We start from the raw sequence: 20609 nt of genomic DNA on the forward strand, positions 1-20609 counted from the left end.
TTAGCAGCAAATTAAAGTGAGTGTTTTGGATATTAAAAGAACATAATAATTTGGTCTAATGCGCAGCTCTTGCATTTAATATTTACATGTAATATCAGTAAAAGGACGCTGTAGCTGCAAAATGACCACAAGAGGGCAGATGAGGCTCACAAGTACAAACAGCCAGTGAGGAAACCAAGATTGTGAATTCATCTACAGCACCTGTGGGCTGAAAGCTGCTTTAAAGGTCAACTGGATTAACTGGGTGTAAAGTTTTCTTCCGATGCGTTGATGGAAGACATCTGTGACCCCTTTTATCTTACATCCTGTCCTGCAGGGGATGTGTCATGTTGGCTGAAATAGATCAGCACCATGGACAGGGACAGAGCTCAGTTCAGAACCATGGACAGCTCCTGACCAAGTGGAGGACTGTTCACAGCAGAGATTAGATAAAATTTGTGATTTTATGAAGTGTGTAACTAATGAAAGGGTGACAAATAATGGCATGGGGATTGTTTGCACTATTCTGTAAATGAAAGTTCATCTCCTGACAAAAATAATACATGGAAGGTGACTGTTCTGGGGTTTGGATAGATAGATAGATAGATAGATAGATAGATAGATAGATAGATAGATAGATAGATAGATAGATAGATATAATAACGTGCAGTGTCACAGTATAAATACAACTAAAGTTTAATGGATTGACGTAAGAAATATACAAACAGAAATAGACAAACTCTGTACAGTAACTTGTGCAAAAATGTACATCATGCAGTCTTGGTCAGAGAATGAGTCAGTGCAGGTTATGTGTCGAATGTCCACATCCAATATATCATCTCTCTGCACACAGGGGAGTCAATATAAAATGTTAAAGTGCAGACACGCTGCATTTTTTCTTTATAGTACAGCATTGACGTCATACTTCTCCAGGTTACCTCTTGCAGAGCATGACACATAATGGCCAGATCCACTGCCACAGTTTGCCTACTCATGCTCGGTGAGACCAGATGAGACAGGACAGTGTAATTCAATGAGATGTATCTGGGGTTTCCTCAAACTGGGGAGGAGGGGAGAGGATTTCGCAATCACTCGCCCACTTCAATGAGGATGGCGTCACTGCACCTACGTCAGACAGGGGGTAAAAAAAAATAATAAAAAAAGGAGGTTGTGGTAGTTAACCCCTTGACAGGCTGTAAATCAGCTCAGTGGAACAAAGTGGAGCATGTGGTATCCATGGACAGCTGTATTACAGCAGTTTTAGGCCCTCCAGAAAGAAGCATGACCTGCTGCCATGTTCGATATTCAACCCGAGGGAAATCGTGATTCGATCCGAGCTCATCCTCTCCTGTGATTGGCTGAGACATTCAGTCGTAACGTAATACACGATATACTCACGAGCTCATGCCCACATAGGGTTGAATTTCAATTAAATACTCAAAGCAGATATCACCTTGTGACTGTTTAAGCACCAATACTTGGCGTGGAGTATTAAAGCATTAGAGAATCCGTCTGGTGTTGATGAATTATTTAAGGTTATTAAATTAATTACGAGTGACTTTATACTTGTTTTTTATTATCAAAGCACCAATGAGAATCTTTAGCTGGTACAAAATGAAAAAATATATATATACAGGACAGCCTTGTTGAATCAACACACCCCCATCTCTTGAATAAAATGGTATCACCCTCAGATCACGCTCCTGTTCTGGTCATGCAGTTGTACGCATGTCAGAGTGAGCACACTAAACAGCAATAAGATGGTTTTAAAGGTCTTCCACATCTTATAATCTATAAGGCAACTGTTAATGAGCTAATTGTCTAATTGGGGCGATTAAAAAATAAAGTAAATGACCTTAGACTCATATAGGTGAGTAATCAAATGCTCAATAAAAGTCAGTAAGAGTGGTGTCTCTGTTTAGTGCAACATGGGGTGGTAGGAGTAAAGTTAAAAACCAAAATGGAGATCCCATGAGAATCCATCTCAAATAGGCTTAAGTTTATTTTATAATAATTGTACCCAGACTGCCCCAATAAAAAGAGCCCATATTATTGTGCTAAATGACATTTCTATGTGCTGATATAGTATGATACTGCTGCAGTCATGTCACAGCCACATAACGTGATTTTCTTTTTTTCCTTTTTTTTTATCACTGCTGTAATAGAAACGGAGGAAACAAGGCTGGCTCTCTGTTAAGCTCATTTCTTTGCTGTACCAGTTGACATCTGGGGGTGATCAATAGATGTGGGGGGAGAGAGGGAGAAAAGGAATAAGACAGAGAGACAGAGAGAGGAGAGAGGAGAGAGGGGGGGTGGGGGGGGGCGTGATAGTCTCAGCCGTACTGTGAAAGGGGGCCGTCCCTGTTGGTGGAGATCAGCCCGAGGAAAGGCCCACCTAGTGATCACTTGAAAATATCTCCCGTTTAGACGATAGTTTGTCTCGACCGTGCGCCTTAACCATAAAGGGGACAAGTTGAAGGCTATTTGTAAATAGGTAAGAACTCCATTTTTTTTATTTATTTCCATGCACTCCTTTATTATCGTTATTTTTTTCTGAGAATATAGAGGTCACCACCATTTGAGGACCATGCATGTGAGCGTCGTCGTTTGAAGGCACTGGTTTGCACCGTGCCTTTTGAAAAAATAACTTTAAAGCTCTTAACCATCATTTTTATATTCATACAAACAAAAAAAATCATCTCGCTTTGCGTTGTCAGATTATCCTCAAGTCTTTCAGATAAGGCGAAGGGATTGAGGATGCAAACGTGAGAAACGGTCGACACCGTCAAACGTAGTAATTTAAGGCTTGACCTGAGACATCCAGGATGGGACTCTGCATGATTGGAGTCTAATACAAGAATATAATACGAGCTCCCTGCCCCTGAAGCCTTGTCTGTTTTATTCAAATCATCAACTCAGATCACATCCCACATGGTTCTACGTTCAAACCGTGATGGGTGCATATATCATCAGTGCAGATCGTGCTTCCCTTCCCCCAGCAAACGTTGTGGAGCTCTTGGCAATACATGCCAACCTTCTCATATGTAATGTGCTGTACAGTCCCGTTAAAAAAAAAAAAGAAAAAAAAAGAAAGGCCTGCGCCTTTTCCCCCGTGCATAGTCCCATGTCATCTCGCTGCCACTGAGAGTAGCATTACATGCGAGCAATAATTAATGAGCGCCTCCACAATTAACCATTTCATTGAAATCTTTTTTTGTCTTTGAATATTTTATGCTTTGACGAGGATGTGAAAAGGGGGTTGAATGCATGAGTGAACAGAGCTTTTACTACAGCCTGATGGCTGGACTGCAGCTGTCAGAATCTACCACAGGAGGCGGTGCCGCCTTCTTTTACCATAACCTATGGTCTTATTATAGAACTCATATCCTTAGAGGTCTGTAGAAATACATGGAAATATGGTACTTACAGCTACTTGTTAACAATATGAGATGCTGCATATCATCTGTGCATATCAGTGAGATAACGTGTTACAGCAGTGATGGTGGTGACTGACAGCAGGTGTATGGTTCATCTCTCCACAGTAGCTCGGCCAAGATGGATGTGTTTATGAAGGGTTTGTCTAAAGCGAAAGAGGGGATGGCTGTGGCCGCAGAGAAGACCAAGGAAGGTGTTGCGGTTGCAGCTGAAAAGACTAAAGAAGGAGTTATGTTTGTAGGTAAGATGATCACAAATGTGCTTTTTTTTTTTCTTTTCTTTTTTAACACGCAAATAATATACCAGGCCCAGTGAGACTCCTAATGTTCCTGCAGGAGCAACAACAAATCAGCAGAGAATATTTCATGATTTAGCTCATGCAACATTCCCATAAGTCTTGGAACAAATGGTTAAATTATACAGTAACTTGATGTATTTGCACAATAAATAGCAGAATCTGGGTTCTCTCACATGGGAAAGAAAGCAGCAGGCGGTACTATTGTCTAGTTTTGAACCTCTTTGTTCACCATCATAACACAGTTAGATGACAGTATCACACCCTCATGGTTTCCTCTGTGCCAGTACATTTTATTGAGCTCACTGTGACTGATATGACAGGTATTTTAGTGTGCACCATGATACAGACTGAATATCAGTTCAGAGCGGTTTATTATAGCAGGGGTAATTTGATGAATCACTCAGCCTGACACTCGATCAATATCTTTGTTTTACTTATGCAGGTTGATGCAGTATTAAACAGTCGGAGATTTCACCCTCTGTGTCAGAACCAGTCTGCAGTATTTACTCCTATAAATATCTGTAGATTTGAAAAATGAATTAAGAGTTATTTTGATGTAGATGACATGGTATGAGGCTCTTAATGTCCTTATGCCCTCTTGCCTGACTTGACTGAGCTACAGGCAGGAGATGGGAACAGAGGTGGGGGTGGGGAAGCAGGATGGTGGGAGCAGCTCTTGCCACATGTCCGTGCATAGGACGGTGGCAGATTGTAAAACAGTCTCAGCCCACGGTCACCTCCTGGGGACAAACAGACTAAAGGCCTCTGCTTTTGTCCTTTTAAAGTGCAGCTTAGTTTGTAATGGACATCAGCACAGCTATCTGCACAGATTAGTGCCACTAGCTCATAATTTTAAAGTGCAGTCGCCAAGTATGCGCCTTTAGATTATCAGCCCGGCCTAATTCATTTGCTTTAGATCATTATTTAAATGAACACATGTGACATGGAGGTAGATGGACACCTGAGAAAAGGTACGAGGCAAACATTGTTTCAGTGTCTTTGATCATCTTGCGTTCAAAATTAATCCTGAGTAAAGACCAGCTTTCACAGTTGTCATATTCCTGTTTAATGCTTCACTTGTAAAGGCAGTGACATGCATTATTTAATTATCTGTGTTGCTAGGCAATAATTTAGGATTATTCTTTAATGGTGTGAAATCATTATGAAATTATGAAATTTTAATGTCATGATAACCAGTGCTAACCAGTTGTACTGTCTAATTAATTTGTTTCAAGCCCCATAAAACAAAATGACACTGACCTTGTTGTAGAGAACTTAATTTGAGTTACATAGTGTGGTTTTAGCACTTCTGGAGCTACATCTAACAATTACTTGCATTAGAAAGTAATTATCATTTCATTATCTTTGATGTGATTATATATAAATATATTTCACCAGCTGTATATATATACTGGCAAATATCCCTGTGTTGTTGTGTGATAAATATTTTATATCCATATTGGCCAGCTCTGCTTGTTAGGTTACAGTTGGTCTGTTAGGGGTGAGAGGGAGGGGGACTAGATGACTCAGGGGACTCAGAGCTGGACACAGGCCCTGGATCCATCTAGCCATTACAGATCGTGTCCGTTAGTTGATGAGCTGATCTCAGGAGGCCTAGAGTTCCAGTGACACCACTGCTGGTAGATCTACAGTAACCAGCTTGGATCATTGATCCAGAGACGTTCAGGAGAAGTTGTCAGTATGTCTGTATTTATGCAGAATCCAGTTACCCTACATATGTAGCACTGTGTCCCTGTCATCAGCATCAGCAGCAGCAGAGCCAAACATGTCAGGCTGCAGTCAAAACATGTGCAGACTCATTTCTACACACATCTTCCTTTTGCCTGTGAAAGTGAATGGAGGCATTTCTGTGGCATTTCTGTGCCTCTGCGTGCTGCTTATAGAGCATGGTGGTGCCCTAGAAAGCTGCGTATGATTTGCTTAAAGGCCTCTCTTGGAGGAGGGGTAAGAGTGATCTGATAGGTCTGTGGACCACCTTTTGACAACTGCTGCTGCTGTAGACCGCCCACCCAGCTGAGCTGAGCAGTCAGCCTGAGTAAGGCTAGAAGGAGAGGCGGAAATGAGAAAACCCTGCTGTACTAGATGCCATTTAATGTCACAACTAATTCATTTTGTCTCATTCATAGAGCATGCACTGTATGTACCCTACTAGGACATGGTGGAGTGCGCATACAGTGCTACTTTAAAAGCAATGCTATTCCTTATGTAAACACTTGCAGTCACACTGCACAGTCTCAGTCTATATTGTAGCTGCTTCTTTCTACAGTTTAATTTACACAGTTATCAACATGACCACAGCATTTTCTGAGAATATTAACTATGAAGTGCTTGTAGCATTTTAACAGTTTATTGATACTACACCACTGTGGTTAAGGTTCGGTTATCATATCATCACATATGCTCTATAAATAATCTGTTAAACATCTGCTGAAATATGCTATGACGCGAATGTATATTCAAAATGTTTGGGTCGTAGTGATTTAATATATGTAAGGGAGTTTACACGTGGAATTAAGTCTTTTTGTCCTCATTTAAAAATACATAGCGCTGAAAGTGAAAAACAGAAGGTGCTTCCATACAGGAGAGTCGCAACCAACAAGACTGATATATTTCTGGCATGTTATAACATCAGGTGATTCAACAGAATCTTTATGAAAAATTAAATCTATTTTTTTATGGTCACTAAATTTGAGTCATTTGGCGCTAAGATTTTGTTTGTTGCTTTAATATAGTCATTTGCAATTACTAATATTTCTGAGTTCATACCAGCAGTTAGCATCCATTTCTCTCACTGCGGATGTAGCGCAGTAGCTGTACTTGCTTAAATAGATCCTTCTCCTCAGATGTTTTGCTCTGAGGCTTGCCTTTTGTTGTGATGGTTTTGTACTTCTTCATCATTTTCGTCACAACTCGTTCTGCTTTTAAAGGCCCTCGGGGACCAATAAAGCATGTGACTGCTGCACAGTAGAGAGGACGACAAGGCTTGAGTGAGCAAGACCAGTGAGAACACTGTTGATTGCCTCAAATAGCTTGATGGAGTACAGTGTAGATGGATGAGACCTGTCAAAGGTCATAGATTTGAACAATTCAGTGGTTCTAAATCGTTTTACTCTTCACAGTACAAGTACAAAGAAACCTCTGTGTTGCAGCCATCATTGTCCTCTAGTACGTCTGGAGCTATGGCAAACTAAATAAAATAATAAATTGATATTGCATTACTCGTATGAAGACTAATTGGTTGGTCGGGACAGTTCAAAGTTGAATAAATACTGCTATCCATCATGTTGAGATACTGTAGTATTTCATGAATCATGTCGTCAGGTGGATGAGATTAAACCTATCCAGGTGGGAAAAGTCGATCAGAAATTATGCATTTTAGCAAAATATAACAGAGGTTATAATTCAGACTAAAAGCTTAGTACTAAAAGTAAAGTTTCCTGCACACACACACACACACACACCCACACACACACATACAAAAGAAATGAATCTTGGAATGCAAAATGTCAAACAAAATGTCTCAAATGTCTTTTACTACAGAGCTCACATTTTTTCTAACAAATGTATCTTTTTCCTAAATTCAGGTAACAAGGCCAAAGACAGCGTGGGCACAGGTGAGTTTCCTCTTTATTAATCGAACCCGGACATCATCACTGCGGCAGTAAGCTTCATTTCATTACAGTGACACTTACTCCTAACTGGGAAATGGTGAATTGGTTTAATGGGGGGGGGGGGTTTGTGTAAGTAGTTGTTATGTACAATAATCAATTGAGAAACAAAAGAGAGCTAACATCATGTGCATGCTTTTAATCTGATGGTTGTTGGTATAATGTTACGTGTGTTTGTGTGTGTGTGTGTGTGTGTCTTTGCAGTGGCTGAGAAGACCACTGGAGCCATGGGGAACATCGCTGCAGCCACCGGCCTGGTGAAAAAGGACGAGTTCCCTACTGACATGAATGTACGTACGGCATTACAGTCACCATTGGCTCACACATATTAAAGTGTAACACAGCGGTTTAGTTTCTTCACTGTGTTCCTGTTGTCAAAGTGTTGCAGCTTGTTCACACACTCGGGAAATCAGTCAAACCTTAACTGTGAAATCACGTCAGTGGTGATCGATATATTGTTCTGAAAAACCCAGACTGACAAAGACTGTAGTGCATATTTAAAAGCTTCATATAATATATACATCTGACATCAGTATTGCATTTCTTTGATATTATTTTTGACAACTAGAGCTGCAAGTATTTACAACGTCTCTTAATGAGATTATTATAATATATTGGACTTTTAGTCCCCAGTATGAATCAAGCTCCAAAAACACTTTTCACTCCCCGTGGCAAGTAAATTAAACAAATTAAAGAAGTACAACTAATGGAGTGCCATTTTAATTGCATAAAAATAATGAAATAACTTCAAAAGCTGCCCTGTGCATGCATGGCAACAATGAAACAACAGCTTACAATTATTCTTGATTGAGAATATTTTAGTTTTCACACATGTGCCTGGAAAACAAACGTCATTTTGGGATCCAAGGCTCGCTTACAGTTTGGCAACTTACTCAAAGTAGTGTTCATTAAAGTCTGGACAGGATTGCGGTTGTAGCACGGCCAGATTTATACAGCAGGAATAAACACGGGCTGAAACTCTCTGAAACTAGCTCACATTCCATCTGTTCTATTCCTTTAAAGTGTTTTTATATGATCATTTATGAGAAAAAGCTGAATAAGGTTACTTGTGTGTTCAGGTTAAAACATATTTCTCAACTCTGATCAAGGATAAAACACAGTATAATTCAGCTTTCTTCAGCATTTATGCTAAGACTTTCATTTTTCACTTGTTCTGTTGCTGGAAGTTGAGTGTTCCCGAGGATGAATTGTTGCCCTGCGCACAGAGCTGCCTTCTGTCTAATATATATCTTCAGTGCACAGTCTGTTCCACTATTCAATCTCTGTGGGACTATCAGCTCTCTTCAACACACAATTGTTCTATTCTTGTACTCTGACCCCCTGAAGACCTCTGCTAAATGTCACCGCTTTCTGTCTCTACTCACGTCACTTCATCCACACTGTGATCATAGAGATGTGGAGGTGGAACCTATTTGACTTGACAAACACAGAACATGGAAAAAAATCAACACATAGCCAGGCTTAGAAATTGAGTCAAATACATTTTATTCACAGACTGTGTGTCCTTTACCTTTATAGACATGGTCGTGCACTGTCATCATGTTGACATTTTGTCTCTCTGTCAGTGAAACAGGGAGGTCCCCGTCCTGTCCTAAGCCGTCATGCCTCAATTGGACTCTCTCCGCTGATTTGCTAATCTAGTCAATCTGACAGCCCGCTCTTATAGGCCTCTTGAAGGCAGTATCTCAGTGATAAAGCTACTCATTTCAACACCCTGTCAACAGACTGTTGAACTGTTGACATTGTTATGGCATGTGCTGGCTACATTTTGTTCAGTTGTAGCTTGTCCTGGTGTAAGCAGATAAATCAAAGAATAAATAGGCACTATTTACACCTATACACCTATACCTATACACCTACATTTATATGATAAAATATTTCACTTAGAATACTTTATATACTTTAAAACTAAGTAATCTTTTTAAGTGATTACAAGGTCTGAACATGATTCCTTGACTCAATTCAAGTGTGTGACCAATCAGACAACCCTTCCTCTTCTTTATAATCACATAAGCAGCCTTTTCTCAGGCAGACTTTGAAGGAAGGTGTGTCTTTTGTGGTGGTTCCACGTTGTCCAGCATTTAAGGCCATGCTAATCATGTTTGGTGGGCTTAAAGCAATAACACCAGCTTGATACAGTGCATGGGATTATGGTCTGTTCTTCTTTGACCTAATTGACTTGATTAGTGCTGGGTTTAAAAATAAATGTGTGGTGACCCACTAGCTTTGTTTTTTTAGGGCTCGTAGTAGCAGGTGTAGCAGTGATGGAGCGCTGTTTTCTTCAGCTCTCAGATGGAGATACAGTTTGTTTACACCCACTGTGGTCAGGGTTCACAGTGTCAAGATGTCAAGTTATTAGATTTTCAGAGTTACCTAAAATATTAAAAGATAAGGCAGCTGATGTATGTTCAATGAAACTAGCATTGAGTTGTTTTTGCTTTTTTTTTATTTTATCTAAAGGTCGATATTTTTTATTCTTTTGTGAAACGGTTAAAAAACTGTCAGATCATTAGGCCATGATAGCTTTAGTTTTAATTATTTTTTTAATATTATTTTACCAAATGTGTATTAGTCCACAGCTGAAAATAGTCCCCAATTATTCCTCCTGTTTTCTGTAAACCACACCACCAAACTATTAAATTATGTATCCGTTATCCTTTTTTAATATGAAGCTATATATTTTTTAGCCATCCTTAAAAATTCAGATAAAACCAGCATGCTTTGGGATAACTGCACCAGACTGGAGAAAGTGAGAGCATTGTTGCTTTTGGTCTTTATCTGCCCCGGGTTTTTTGTGCATATTAACATGCTCACAATGAGATGTTAAGCAGGTGTTATTGTTAGCATGTTAGCTTGCTAATATTTACTAATTAGCTCTTGTATGTCACCGATGATGGTGCCTTAAGAAAAGTTCAGTGAATAGAGTACAATTCATCCCACAGGGATGATGCATGTCTGCACAACATTTCATGGCATTCCATTAAGTTGTTCAGATATTTCAGACTGGACCAAGGTGGTGGAACGTCCAACAGACAGACAGACTGACCGACCCTAGGGCCATGCTGTTGGCTTCAGGTCATTTAGCAATATCCTAACTACACTGTTTTAAAGGTATTTCCAGAATCCACTTCTAACCATCTGGATGAAAGAATATTCTGTCCCCTACGCAATAAAAAAGAAAAAGAGAGATTATTGCATTTCTTAATCCAAAACAAGAGAGTAGCCACAGAGGACAGACATTCTGTCTAAAACTTTAAGATTTCTACCACTTATATATATATATTTTTTTATATATATTTTTTATTGTACAATAAGAAAATCTGACATTTCCAGCTACCTGGATTACCAATGCAGCCAAAGAAAATCTTTCTTATTGTGCAACAGACCGAATACTTTTCATGCAAATGTCTTTGAGAGTCTTTTTTGATTCTGTGAAAATCTTCAGAACACAGCCACTTCGGGAAATGACAATTCATAAGCGGCACAAACTGGAGTCTTTTTATAAGATTTGTTGACAATAAGGAAAATATAGAGTAATGCCGACATCATTCTTTAAGTCCAAGTAAGTACTAAATATGTATAGTTGCTTCTGTTAACGTAGATCGTTACTTCATTTCTCTGTCTCTGTCTCTGTCTCTGTCTCTGCAGCCTGAGGAGTATGGGCAGGAGGCCATGGAGGGCCAGGGAGAGGCAATGCTGGAGCCAGAAGGAGAGACATATGATGAGACCCAGCAGGTAACCACACGACAGAAAGCACATACATGTCTGCACGTCGCCATATGATTTGTATGTAAATACTCTTTGTATGTTTTCTGGAACGCCTGTGAAAAACCATCTGTAAATCCGTGGACTACTGTCGAGGATAAGTCCATTCACTTACAGTAGATGGAGTCTCATCAGTATTCACCGGCTTTGCATGGTTACACATTTTAGTTGTATTGCATTTCAATAGCCCTCCTCACTTGCCCTCCACTTCTGTCCCACACAAACACTACAGCTCACGCTGTGGTTCTTCTTCTTTTTTTTTCTAGAAATGAAAGCAGAGGGCTTAAAAAGCCAATTGCCACTTCGCTAATACAGTGAATATAGCACCACCTACCTACACTGAGCATTGGGTGCGTGTGTGTATGCCCTTGTGTGTGTGTGTGTGGAGGAGGGATGTGTGTCTGACACAGATGGTTATTTTTGGAATATGGCTGACAGGGGCGAGACAAACTGTGCACAATCTATTGCTTTGAAAACAGATTTTAAATAGCTGAGAGTAAATAAAAACATCACATGATGCACATAACGTCAGTAAAAGACAGTTGTACTAGTATTTACAATATCGTCATTTAAAGCAGTGGTTATGTGTTCAGAAACCTGTTCTTGTAGAATATCAGATTATTCAGAATCTGATTCAGATGGAGGAAGATTTAATGTGAGATGAAGCATGATCTCTGATAATGTTCAATTTATTTAGTGGATTGGGTGGAATTTTCTTTTCATTCCCGTCTACAGCCTCCATCAGCAGATTATTGCATTAATCAGTTTAAGGAGTGAAATGGAGATATTCCCTGAGATGCAAATTAAAAGTGAATTTCTCAGAGGCAGCAGCTTGTATCATCCATGTCCTCCTCCATCTCTCTCTCTCTCCTACTCCTCCGCATCTCTTTCCCCTCCCCCATCCTTTGCTACACCAGCGATGTGCGAGCTCTGTCTGAATGGGTGTGGTGATGACGCTTTCTGCCTCAGTGCATTGTGGGTAATGTCAGGGTCTCCCTGCATTGCTGTAAATATGGAGTCTGAGTGCTGCAGAGTGAACCAAGGAGGATTTTTCAGGGATGATTTGGAGATAAAAATCCATCTCATCTAGTTTCACTTGTTTTTTTTTAATACATCAGATGACCTGAGTGTGAGTGAAGAGTGTTGAACATTCCTGGTGGCTGCGTTATTTATTTATTTCTAATGATCATGTGCGTGGAGGAGGCGTGTGCAGGGTTACAAGGATGCTGGGAATGTGCTCACGACGCGTCCTTGAAGTTGATGTAGGCTTGTGCTGCCCTCTGCAGGCTGAAGAGTGGCACTGAAGCAGCAGAGGAGCTCACAGCTGTGATGGAGTGACATCATTACCTTCAGCAGAGAGAGATCTTGTGCCCACTGTTTTATGTAATCTCAGATTTAAGTAGAATTTCATGCGATTAGGTTTTAATTTAAGTCTTAAATTTGGAGTTTTCTCTCTGCTGCTTCAACTTGTCTGTCTCTCAAAATCAAATCTTTTTTTTTTTTTCACAGGAGAGCCAGGACTATGAGCCAGAAGCGTAAAAGCATCAGCCCGAGCCACCATCCAACCAGCAGCACAATAATATTTCTAATAATAAAAAGGACAAATGCTGAAACTATTACAATTATACCCCCGTTGCAAAAAACGACAAAAAAGCATTCCCACTGAAAAATGTTCTTCCTTCAAGACAAATCTTTTATTATTATATATTGTAAATGTCATGTTATTAATGTAATGTGTTGGGTGTAGGTATTTATTGAGATGTAGGATTTGTCCTCTCTGTCTCATTTCCTTGATTCCCTCCCAATGAAATGAGACCAGAGCCTGGGCTTGTGACTTTGTACTTGTGTGTATCTGTATTTAGAAATGTGCAATAGATGTTCATCATCTTCCAATGAGACATTGGGAGAGGAAAAAATAAATATGTCCGGTTGCAAGCAGATATGGAAACAATAATATCCTCTTAAATGTCGACAATGCCTGTTTGTGGGTTCTTTATTTTTGCATTTCTTTGGAAATTTCTTTAAACATTTTTGAAGTAAGAGTTTTTTACATTGTATCTTTATAGTTGCTTGTGAAATCATTCCAGTAAACTATCTGTTAGAAATGGACAGAGTATACATGTTTGTGTGTGTGCGCGTGTTTGTGTGTACTGAAGATTTTAACAAGTTAAAGTCAATATATTATGTCTTGAAATCATAATGGTTGTCATATCAATATGTGCTTTAAATTGCAGGACTTGTCAATATAAAGGTTTATGTGTTAAGCCAGACATACATTCCTCTGTAAATAAAAAGTAAAAAAAGAAACCATTTGTTACTGTTGTTTGATCGTGTTTAACTTTTGCCATTGATCACTCGTTAGATTTTAAACCTCTTATAATTGTGCTCTGTCTGCCTGTTGGTCTAAATGAGGATTTATTATGCCCCTTCAAGCTCACGTTTCCTTTTTTGCTCACTTTTGTCTGTGGGGTTTTATTACAGGATGTGTGAAATCTGCTGAGCACGCTCTGCCCCTTTGGCAGGATACTGCCATAGCTGGGATGCCAGTCTGATCAGGCCTCTTTGGGTGGGTTTTGTTTGGGTTAATCCGACTGGAACGTGCAAGCTCTGTGGTGTCTGGCTCAAACAGAGGATATTAAACGGCTGCTCCCACTGCTGTCGGCTCAGATGGATGTGCGAATTCTGCAGGGACAGAGACAAGAGCCATGGCCTCATTCAAGAAGTCTTTTGAGGGCCTTAAAGGCACGAGTCAATCGGCCGTGAAAGGAGTCACAGACACTACAGGTACAGAACTAGAGCTGTAAGATGACACAGATCTGGCACGCAGAGAAAAAGCCTTTTTCCTGATTGAGCAACTTGATATTCAAACATTTTTCACATGTTTAAAATGTCTTTTACGTGTCAAGTCTTAGACATTTCAAAAGTGATAACAGATTTTTACTCGTGAGGTCACTCATTGTAAGTCCCTGTGATGTGTTTCCAGTAAAGGCAGCCCAAGAAGCTGTGCAGCAGGTGGCAGACTCCTCCAAAGAAACAGCCAACACAGGTAAAGTGCAGAAACCTTTGTCTTTGAAGCTTCGTTATTTTTAGGAGACAGGAGCACAGACTCAAACTGTCAGAGGATGAAAAAAACAAAAAATTGAATGTTTAATAGTTGATGAAAGATCTCTGAGCTGGAAACTGTGATGAAATGCATGTGGAATTCAAGTGATAATGCAAACGCTATAAACATTTGACTGCATAAACCTGTGATTCAAGACTATGGAAACAGAAATTCACTCAAATGTACGGAGCTAATATTAGAGACTGAATCTTCAAAATGTTGAAGGAACCGAGTAAATACAGCTTTTTATTAACATGCTTACGTGCATGAGTTTTATAGTTTTAATCAACTTTATGATGATTGGATGATTTTACTTTTTAACCTGGTTATTTTTCTTCTGCTTCACTCTGACTCTTTGAAGCTGCTCAAGAAGCTGGCAAACAGACTCAAGCAGCCATAGGACAAGTTGCGGGCAAAGCCTCGGACGCCATCAAGGAGTTTGGCCAGAAATTGGAGCCCAAATGATCCCTGAAAATGAACAAGTGTAGTTGAAAAACTGCAGCCAACTTATCTGATCATCCAGACGCGTAATAATGTTGGGATGGAAATATGTTGGCATCAAAGAAAAAGATATATACAGTACATATATATATCTCGTCTAACATTCCAAAGGAAATGTTTATAAAGTGTCTTTTTTCATTATTTTCCTCTCTCTTTTAAACATGTGTTTCTTGCTTTATTACAGATTATATGTGATTATTTTTGGCGAATAAAAACAGACACCAACTTGTTTCTCGGGTTTTTTTAAATGTGATATCCTGTCACACACGGTAGAGCTAACACTGTTAGCAGCTGGAAGCTGTCTGTCTGTCTGTCTATCTGTCTGTCTGTCTGTCTGTCTGTCTGTCTAAGCTGCATCCTGTGTTTTCTGAACTGTGGCGAGGGCTCATCATCAAATCACCACGGTCATTATTACAGACACATTGCTGAAAAGATGGCCTTTGGCAGGCTGATGGCTCCTGATGAGAATGTGATCAGCGCTGTCTACCTTGGCCCTCGGCAGCACACCTCCCTCCGTCACACTACGCGGTTGCTAGGCAACAGCTCTCTGTGGCAGCCAGGGATTGGTGGAAGCCTTTGAATTAATGGTGAGAATACTTCTGTCAGTACACAGTGTTCTGGCCAAGCTGCAGCCCACCGCTACAGTCAAACCAAAAAAGGGAAGATTCTCAAAAATGTGGGGAATATATAGCATAATTTCCTCAGTCCCACACAATTACTCGAGGCGAGCGATATTACTGAGGCTCTAGAGAAATATGTGTCGCAAATCAGAGTGGTTGGGAGGGAGGAATGGGTATGAAAGATGTGGTTTACAAGTGTTTGTTTGTGTGGGAGGCACAGCTCTGCTTCCTCCAGGCTCCTTCAGCTGATATTCCCTGCTCTCTTTTCATGTACTTTGATTGCTGCAGCAGAACACACACTTTTGATCATATGTCACGAATTTCCTCCACAAACTTTTTCCTGGTCCTGTAATGAGCTTGCGGTGATGTGCCTCCACAAAACAAAATCTGATTTAGAGGGAAGTGTCTTTCGCTGTGATCACACTTTGATTGGTCAAAGAAACTTAGCCTTCAAAGACACACACGTTGCTTTCGTAGTTAAAAGTAGTGATGCATCATTAAGGAGAGAAATGCCTCTTCTGCACACTTCACCCTCCCTTCCGGAAGCCCTCACACTCATCATCCGTAGTGACATGAAAGCTTTTATCTCCAATTTATGCCCCTTCTGAAATTTCTCCAGCAAAGCCAGTTCATCAGTTCACAGGTTTAAACCTCTCTTCACATAGTTGCCATTGTGTTGCTATGAGAACCTGGAGTTAATTACTATGATTTACTGATGATTAGAGAGCTGAACAGAGATTTTGTCATTACGTTACCACACACTGCCAGAACCAGACCGTGGTTTCCAGGGAAACTGGAAATGTGAAGCTTTTCAATAGACACAGCCACAGCTTAAAGAGCGAGGATTGCCTAAGATAGATTCTTCTAGAGACGAACCTGTAGCCACTGCAATCACTATCAATCAACAGGGGAGATATACGGACAGATGTGGGTCCCGATCAACAAGGAGATTTGCTACGTTTGACCCAAATTTGGGAGAGTTATGGGGAGACTTCAGTCTGACTTAGACTGCTGAGGTACGTCTGTTACTCGTGATTTGCTGCAATTTGTTTGATATGTTTGTTTTCATAGTTAAAATTTGATGTACTCTCATTGTGAATGACTTTGGTTTTATGTGATTATAGATTAAAACAGAACTTCAATATGAACTGTGTGGATATATATTTTAGGTTAAAGGAAGGTATCTGTCGATTGTGATTTCCATCCTTTTATAATGAACTTTAATCATGCGTTTAGTAATAATGAGGAATATCCCACATTACAGTGTCCTATAGTGCTAAATAAGCATGTGAATAATTTCCATCAATAGCAGCAATGAAGTTGGTTGCATGCCAGTTTCTGGATTCCTGTCACCGATATCATATGACAGAATATTTTATCACAAAAACAAACCGTCGTTTTTTTCCTCCTCTCATGCTGGAGCTTGTTGTTAGAGCTACTGATATATATATATATATTAGTATATAGTATATATATATATTATTATTTTATTATATTAGATATTATATTATATATATTATATATATATATATATATATATATAGTATATATATCATATATATATATTATATATATATATATTATATACATAATATATCTATATATATATTATATATTTGAACAATCAGTGTATCATCGCTGTGTTATTCCCTGCAGGTATTCCACCACTTTATGCAGAGACAAAATGGGAAGTCTTAAGGATGAGATGCGAGGTTTAAGAGAGGACCACAAGCCTTGTGAGAAGGCAGAAGATGGACAGCATCCATGTGGTTCAGATGGCGACGCTGTGCAAGAGGAACCTCAGATTAACACAAGCCAAGAGTCAACAAGTCAAGAGGACTGCGAGTCTAAACCTAACATAAATGCCAGCTACAATGGGGAGAGAGACAAGAGTCCGATAACCAAAGATCAAGAGCTTTCAGGAGGGGTTTGTGACAATGCAGGCCGATCAGACTCTATAGGAGTTAAAGACTCTGAAAAGACTAATGAACCAACAGCAGCTGCACACAACGACATGACAATCTCTAACAAGTTTCTAAGTGATAGAGATGAAGATGGTGAAATTCAGGTGGAAAAGGATAAAATCAAAGCTCATGACAGAGAAAAAGAGCCAGAAATTGAGAATATTATCAAAGCTCATGACAGAGAAAAAGAGCCAGAAATTGAGAATATTTTGGTGCCTGTACCAGCGACTCCAGGCCCCTCAGATCCATGGTCCCCAGCTCCTGCTGGCCAGCATCACATGCGCACACAGGTCAGCCTGGAGGTGGTCCAGTGTTGCTCCGCAGCCACCAGCCCCATGACGCCTCCTGAGGGTGGCCATTCCTTCTTCTTCCCAAGCTCTTTTGGGAGATCCGGATCTGTGGGTACTGGCACTAAAGATGCTGAGCTACAGGTGGGACAGCAGGTGGAGTTCTGCTCTGTTGCCACATCCCCCATGACTCCAAAGACGCCATCCACCACCGCTTTCCCAGAACTTATCGGGACAGAGTCGTGGCAGAAGGTGAAAAAGAGTGAGGGGCAGAGGGAGAGTGGCCAACAAGATAGTTTCCCTGTGACAAAAAGTCCAGCAGAGGCTGAATCAGAGATATCCAGAGCTTTGAAATTTACCACATCAAAGGAGTCGACTGAAGACTTCAGCTCGAATGCATCTCCAGAGATCTCTGCCAGCTGCCAGCTAAGAGATTCACAAGTAACTCAGAAGGATAGTAATCAGCAATGTAAACAGCCGAGGATGGGAAGTATGGATCAAGACATTACAATCCTGGTGACTCACTATGACAACAATGAGGAGAAAGAAGAAGAGACAACTATTTATCTGATAGAGCCAGACATGGTCAAAATAGATGAACATGAGGAGCTCAGAGAGAGCAACGGTGACGTAAAGAGGGAGAATAGAAATGGAAACATCTCCACAGAAACAGCTGCTCCAGAGCACACACAGGACACCTCAGACAAAGCTGTTTGTGATGAAGCAAAAACAGACATGAAATGTGAAAAGTCAGAGGTCAAAGACAACCAAGGTGCACATGAACAGCTCAGAGACGTTTCCATGACAAAGCCCTCTTACCCTGAATCTCCAGCTCCCTTCGGCTGCCACAACATCCGCACACAGGTGAGCCTTGAGGTGGTGCAGTGTCAGTCTGCGGCTACCAGCCCCATGACCCCTCCTGAGGGGGACCAAGCCTTCTATTTCCCTAGCTCCTTTGGGACATGTGCAGCTGTGGGTACAGAGACTAAAGATGCTGAGCTGCAGGTGGGTCAGCAGGTGGAGTTTCGCTCTGTCGCTACAGCACCTATGACCCCAAGAACACCCACCACCACAACCTTTCCTGAGATCAGGAAGGAAGCCAGCACTGAGGAGAAGATAGTGGAGGAAGAGGAGGATAAAAAGGAGCAGGAGGTGGAGAACAAAGAAGAAGTTGTTAAAGAGGAGGAGGAAGTAACCAAAGAGAAAAAGGTGGAAGCAGCTAAAGAGGATACAAAGGAGGACGGAAGAAATTGTAAGGAGAAAAGTGAGGAGCCAGTGCAGGAAGTGAGCTGGGATGAAAAGGGGATGACGTGGGAGGTGTATGGGGCTGTGGTGGAGGTGACAGTGCTGGGCTCAGCCATCCAGAAACACCTGGAGAAACAGGTGAAGAAGAGGCAGCCCTCCATGCCTCCTCCTCCTCCGCTCAACCCCTCAGCCATGCCCCTCTCTTCAGAGTCTACCCGAGGGGGTTCAGGTAAAAGCCGGGTGGGGAAGAGGGGAGAGCAAGATGGGGAGGTGACCCGACGCAGAAGAAACCCCTTCCGTCTCATGATGGAGAACATACAGCAGCCACACTGTTGCTCCAAAGCTCATACGACAGAGTGACTTAAAAAAAAAAGAAAGAAAACAACAACAGCTGGTTGGAGAAAAGAAAACCTGTGCTGGAAAATCGCATGACATCTGGTATGCGTGGCTGTGATACAGTGCATTCAGTGACTTCCTTCAAAGTGGCACTGTCTCGAGAAGCAAATCACCTCCTCACACGAGACAAAAAGCACAAGAGCGTTTAATATACAATTTCTATCATGGAGCATTGATCACTAAGAATTAGCCATACAAGATTTTTTGTTTTTTTATTGTTGTTGTTTTTTTTAGGTTTGGAAAAATGAGCCTGATATATCAATGTCATCATGAGCTCTTCTCTAATGTTTTTCACCCAGGCCATTCAATTGTCCATGAGTCATTTTAGCTGTTGAAGCTTTTTTTATGCATCTCAGGCAATATGAAGCCATGGCAATCCTTCTCTCTGCTGCTGAACGCAGCTTCAGTTGAGAGGAATGATAGCAGAGTGACATTTTTCGAGTGTGATTTTGACCTCATGGTCAGTCACTACACCCTGGAGGTCATTTTTTGAATGTATGGAAGTTAAAATTGGTCTAAATGTTGCCTTGGTCTTCGTTTGAGAGGAGTCCTTATCACGAGGGCAGGCTTTTTTTATGGCTTATATTCTGCTTTTAGATTTGGCACAATGTTTTGACTTGTTTGTATTGTGAAAAGTATAAAGCTGTACCAATGATGAGCACAATCATGATTATTTGAGAAAAGTAATAACTCATGAGATGAGGGTATTTTTAATCATTGCTTCTTAGTGTATTTTAATGCCATGATTAAGTGATTAAGTTGTAATTATGTGATGAAACCTATTTTGAATGTGTTTTAATTCAGCAGTTGTTACAGTGTTAGTGATGTTGGTGTTCGTACATTAACTTCATAAATGAGGGATCAAATCCGCGTTTGGAGAAATTGATTTTATTTGCAGATTGCACTTGTGATACATTCATTTAGATGTCAGTAAACAATTTTTTGAAAACTCTTCAATCTGCTGCTTATAGAAAGTTACACTGCATGAGGTTTTATTTCAGCAACAAGTATCAACAAGATTCTCAAATTCAAAGGAAACACTGACAAATTAATCATTCATAACCTTTTGGCTGATGTGCAGTCATAAATGAAGATTTCATTCATGCCTTGACATTATGCAACATTTTTGTTTTTCTCTTGTTTCTTTCTAGTAGCATCAGCTGCAACAAAGATTAGCATTGTGTGTTGATATGACTTACAATAGTTTATTCAAAGCAACCTAAACAGTTTTTAAACCGCCGCTTAATATATTAACAAAAATAAAGCGATTCAAGTGTGCAACAAACAGTTGTTTTGCTTCTGTTCA

General features: G+C 40.4%; 2 protein-coding genes across 2 annotated transcripts; both read left to right on the top strand.

Moving 5' to 3' along the window:
* Positions 1-2324: 2324 nt before the first annotated feature.
* sncb (synuclein, beta) lies at positions 2325-13310 on the top strand. The gene is made up of 6 exons (XM_010737492.3): positions 2325-2473; positions 3522-3655; positions 7318-7347; positions 7606-7691; positions 11071-11157; positions 12697-13310. Exons 2-6 carry the CDS (start codon positions 3535-3537, stop codon positions 12724-12726), a joined length of 354 nt encoding a protein of 117 aa, XP_010735794.1. The 5' UTR covers positions 2325-2473; positions 3522-3534; the 3' UTR covers positions 12727-13310.
* Positions 13311-15974: 2664 nt separating this feature from the next.
* gprin1 (G protein regulated inducer of neurite outgrowth 1) lies at positions 15975-20588 on the top strand. The gene is made up of 3 exons (XM_027278187.1): positions 15975-16427; positions 17068-17527; positions 17573-20588. The coding sequence occupies exons 2-3, from the start codon at positions 17096-17098 to the stop codon at positions 19265-19267; spliced, it is 2127 nt and encodes a 708-aa protein (XP_027133988.1). The 5' UTR covers positions 15975-16427; positions 17068-17095; the 3' UTR covers positions 19268-20588.
* Positions 20589-20609: the final 21 nt, after the last annotated feature.

The sequence above is a fragment of the Larimichthys crocea genome, chromosome I (genome assembly GCF_000972845.2).
Source record: "Larimichthys crocea isolate SSNF chromosome I, L_crocea_2.0, whole genome shotgun sequence".
NCBI classification, from domain to species: Eukaryota; Metazoa; Chordata; class Actinopteri; family Sciaenidae; genus Larimichthys; species Larimichthys crocea.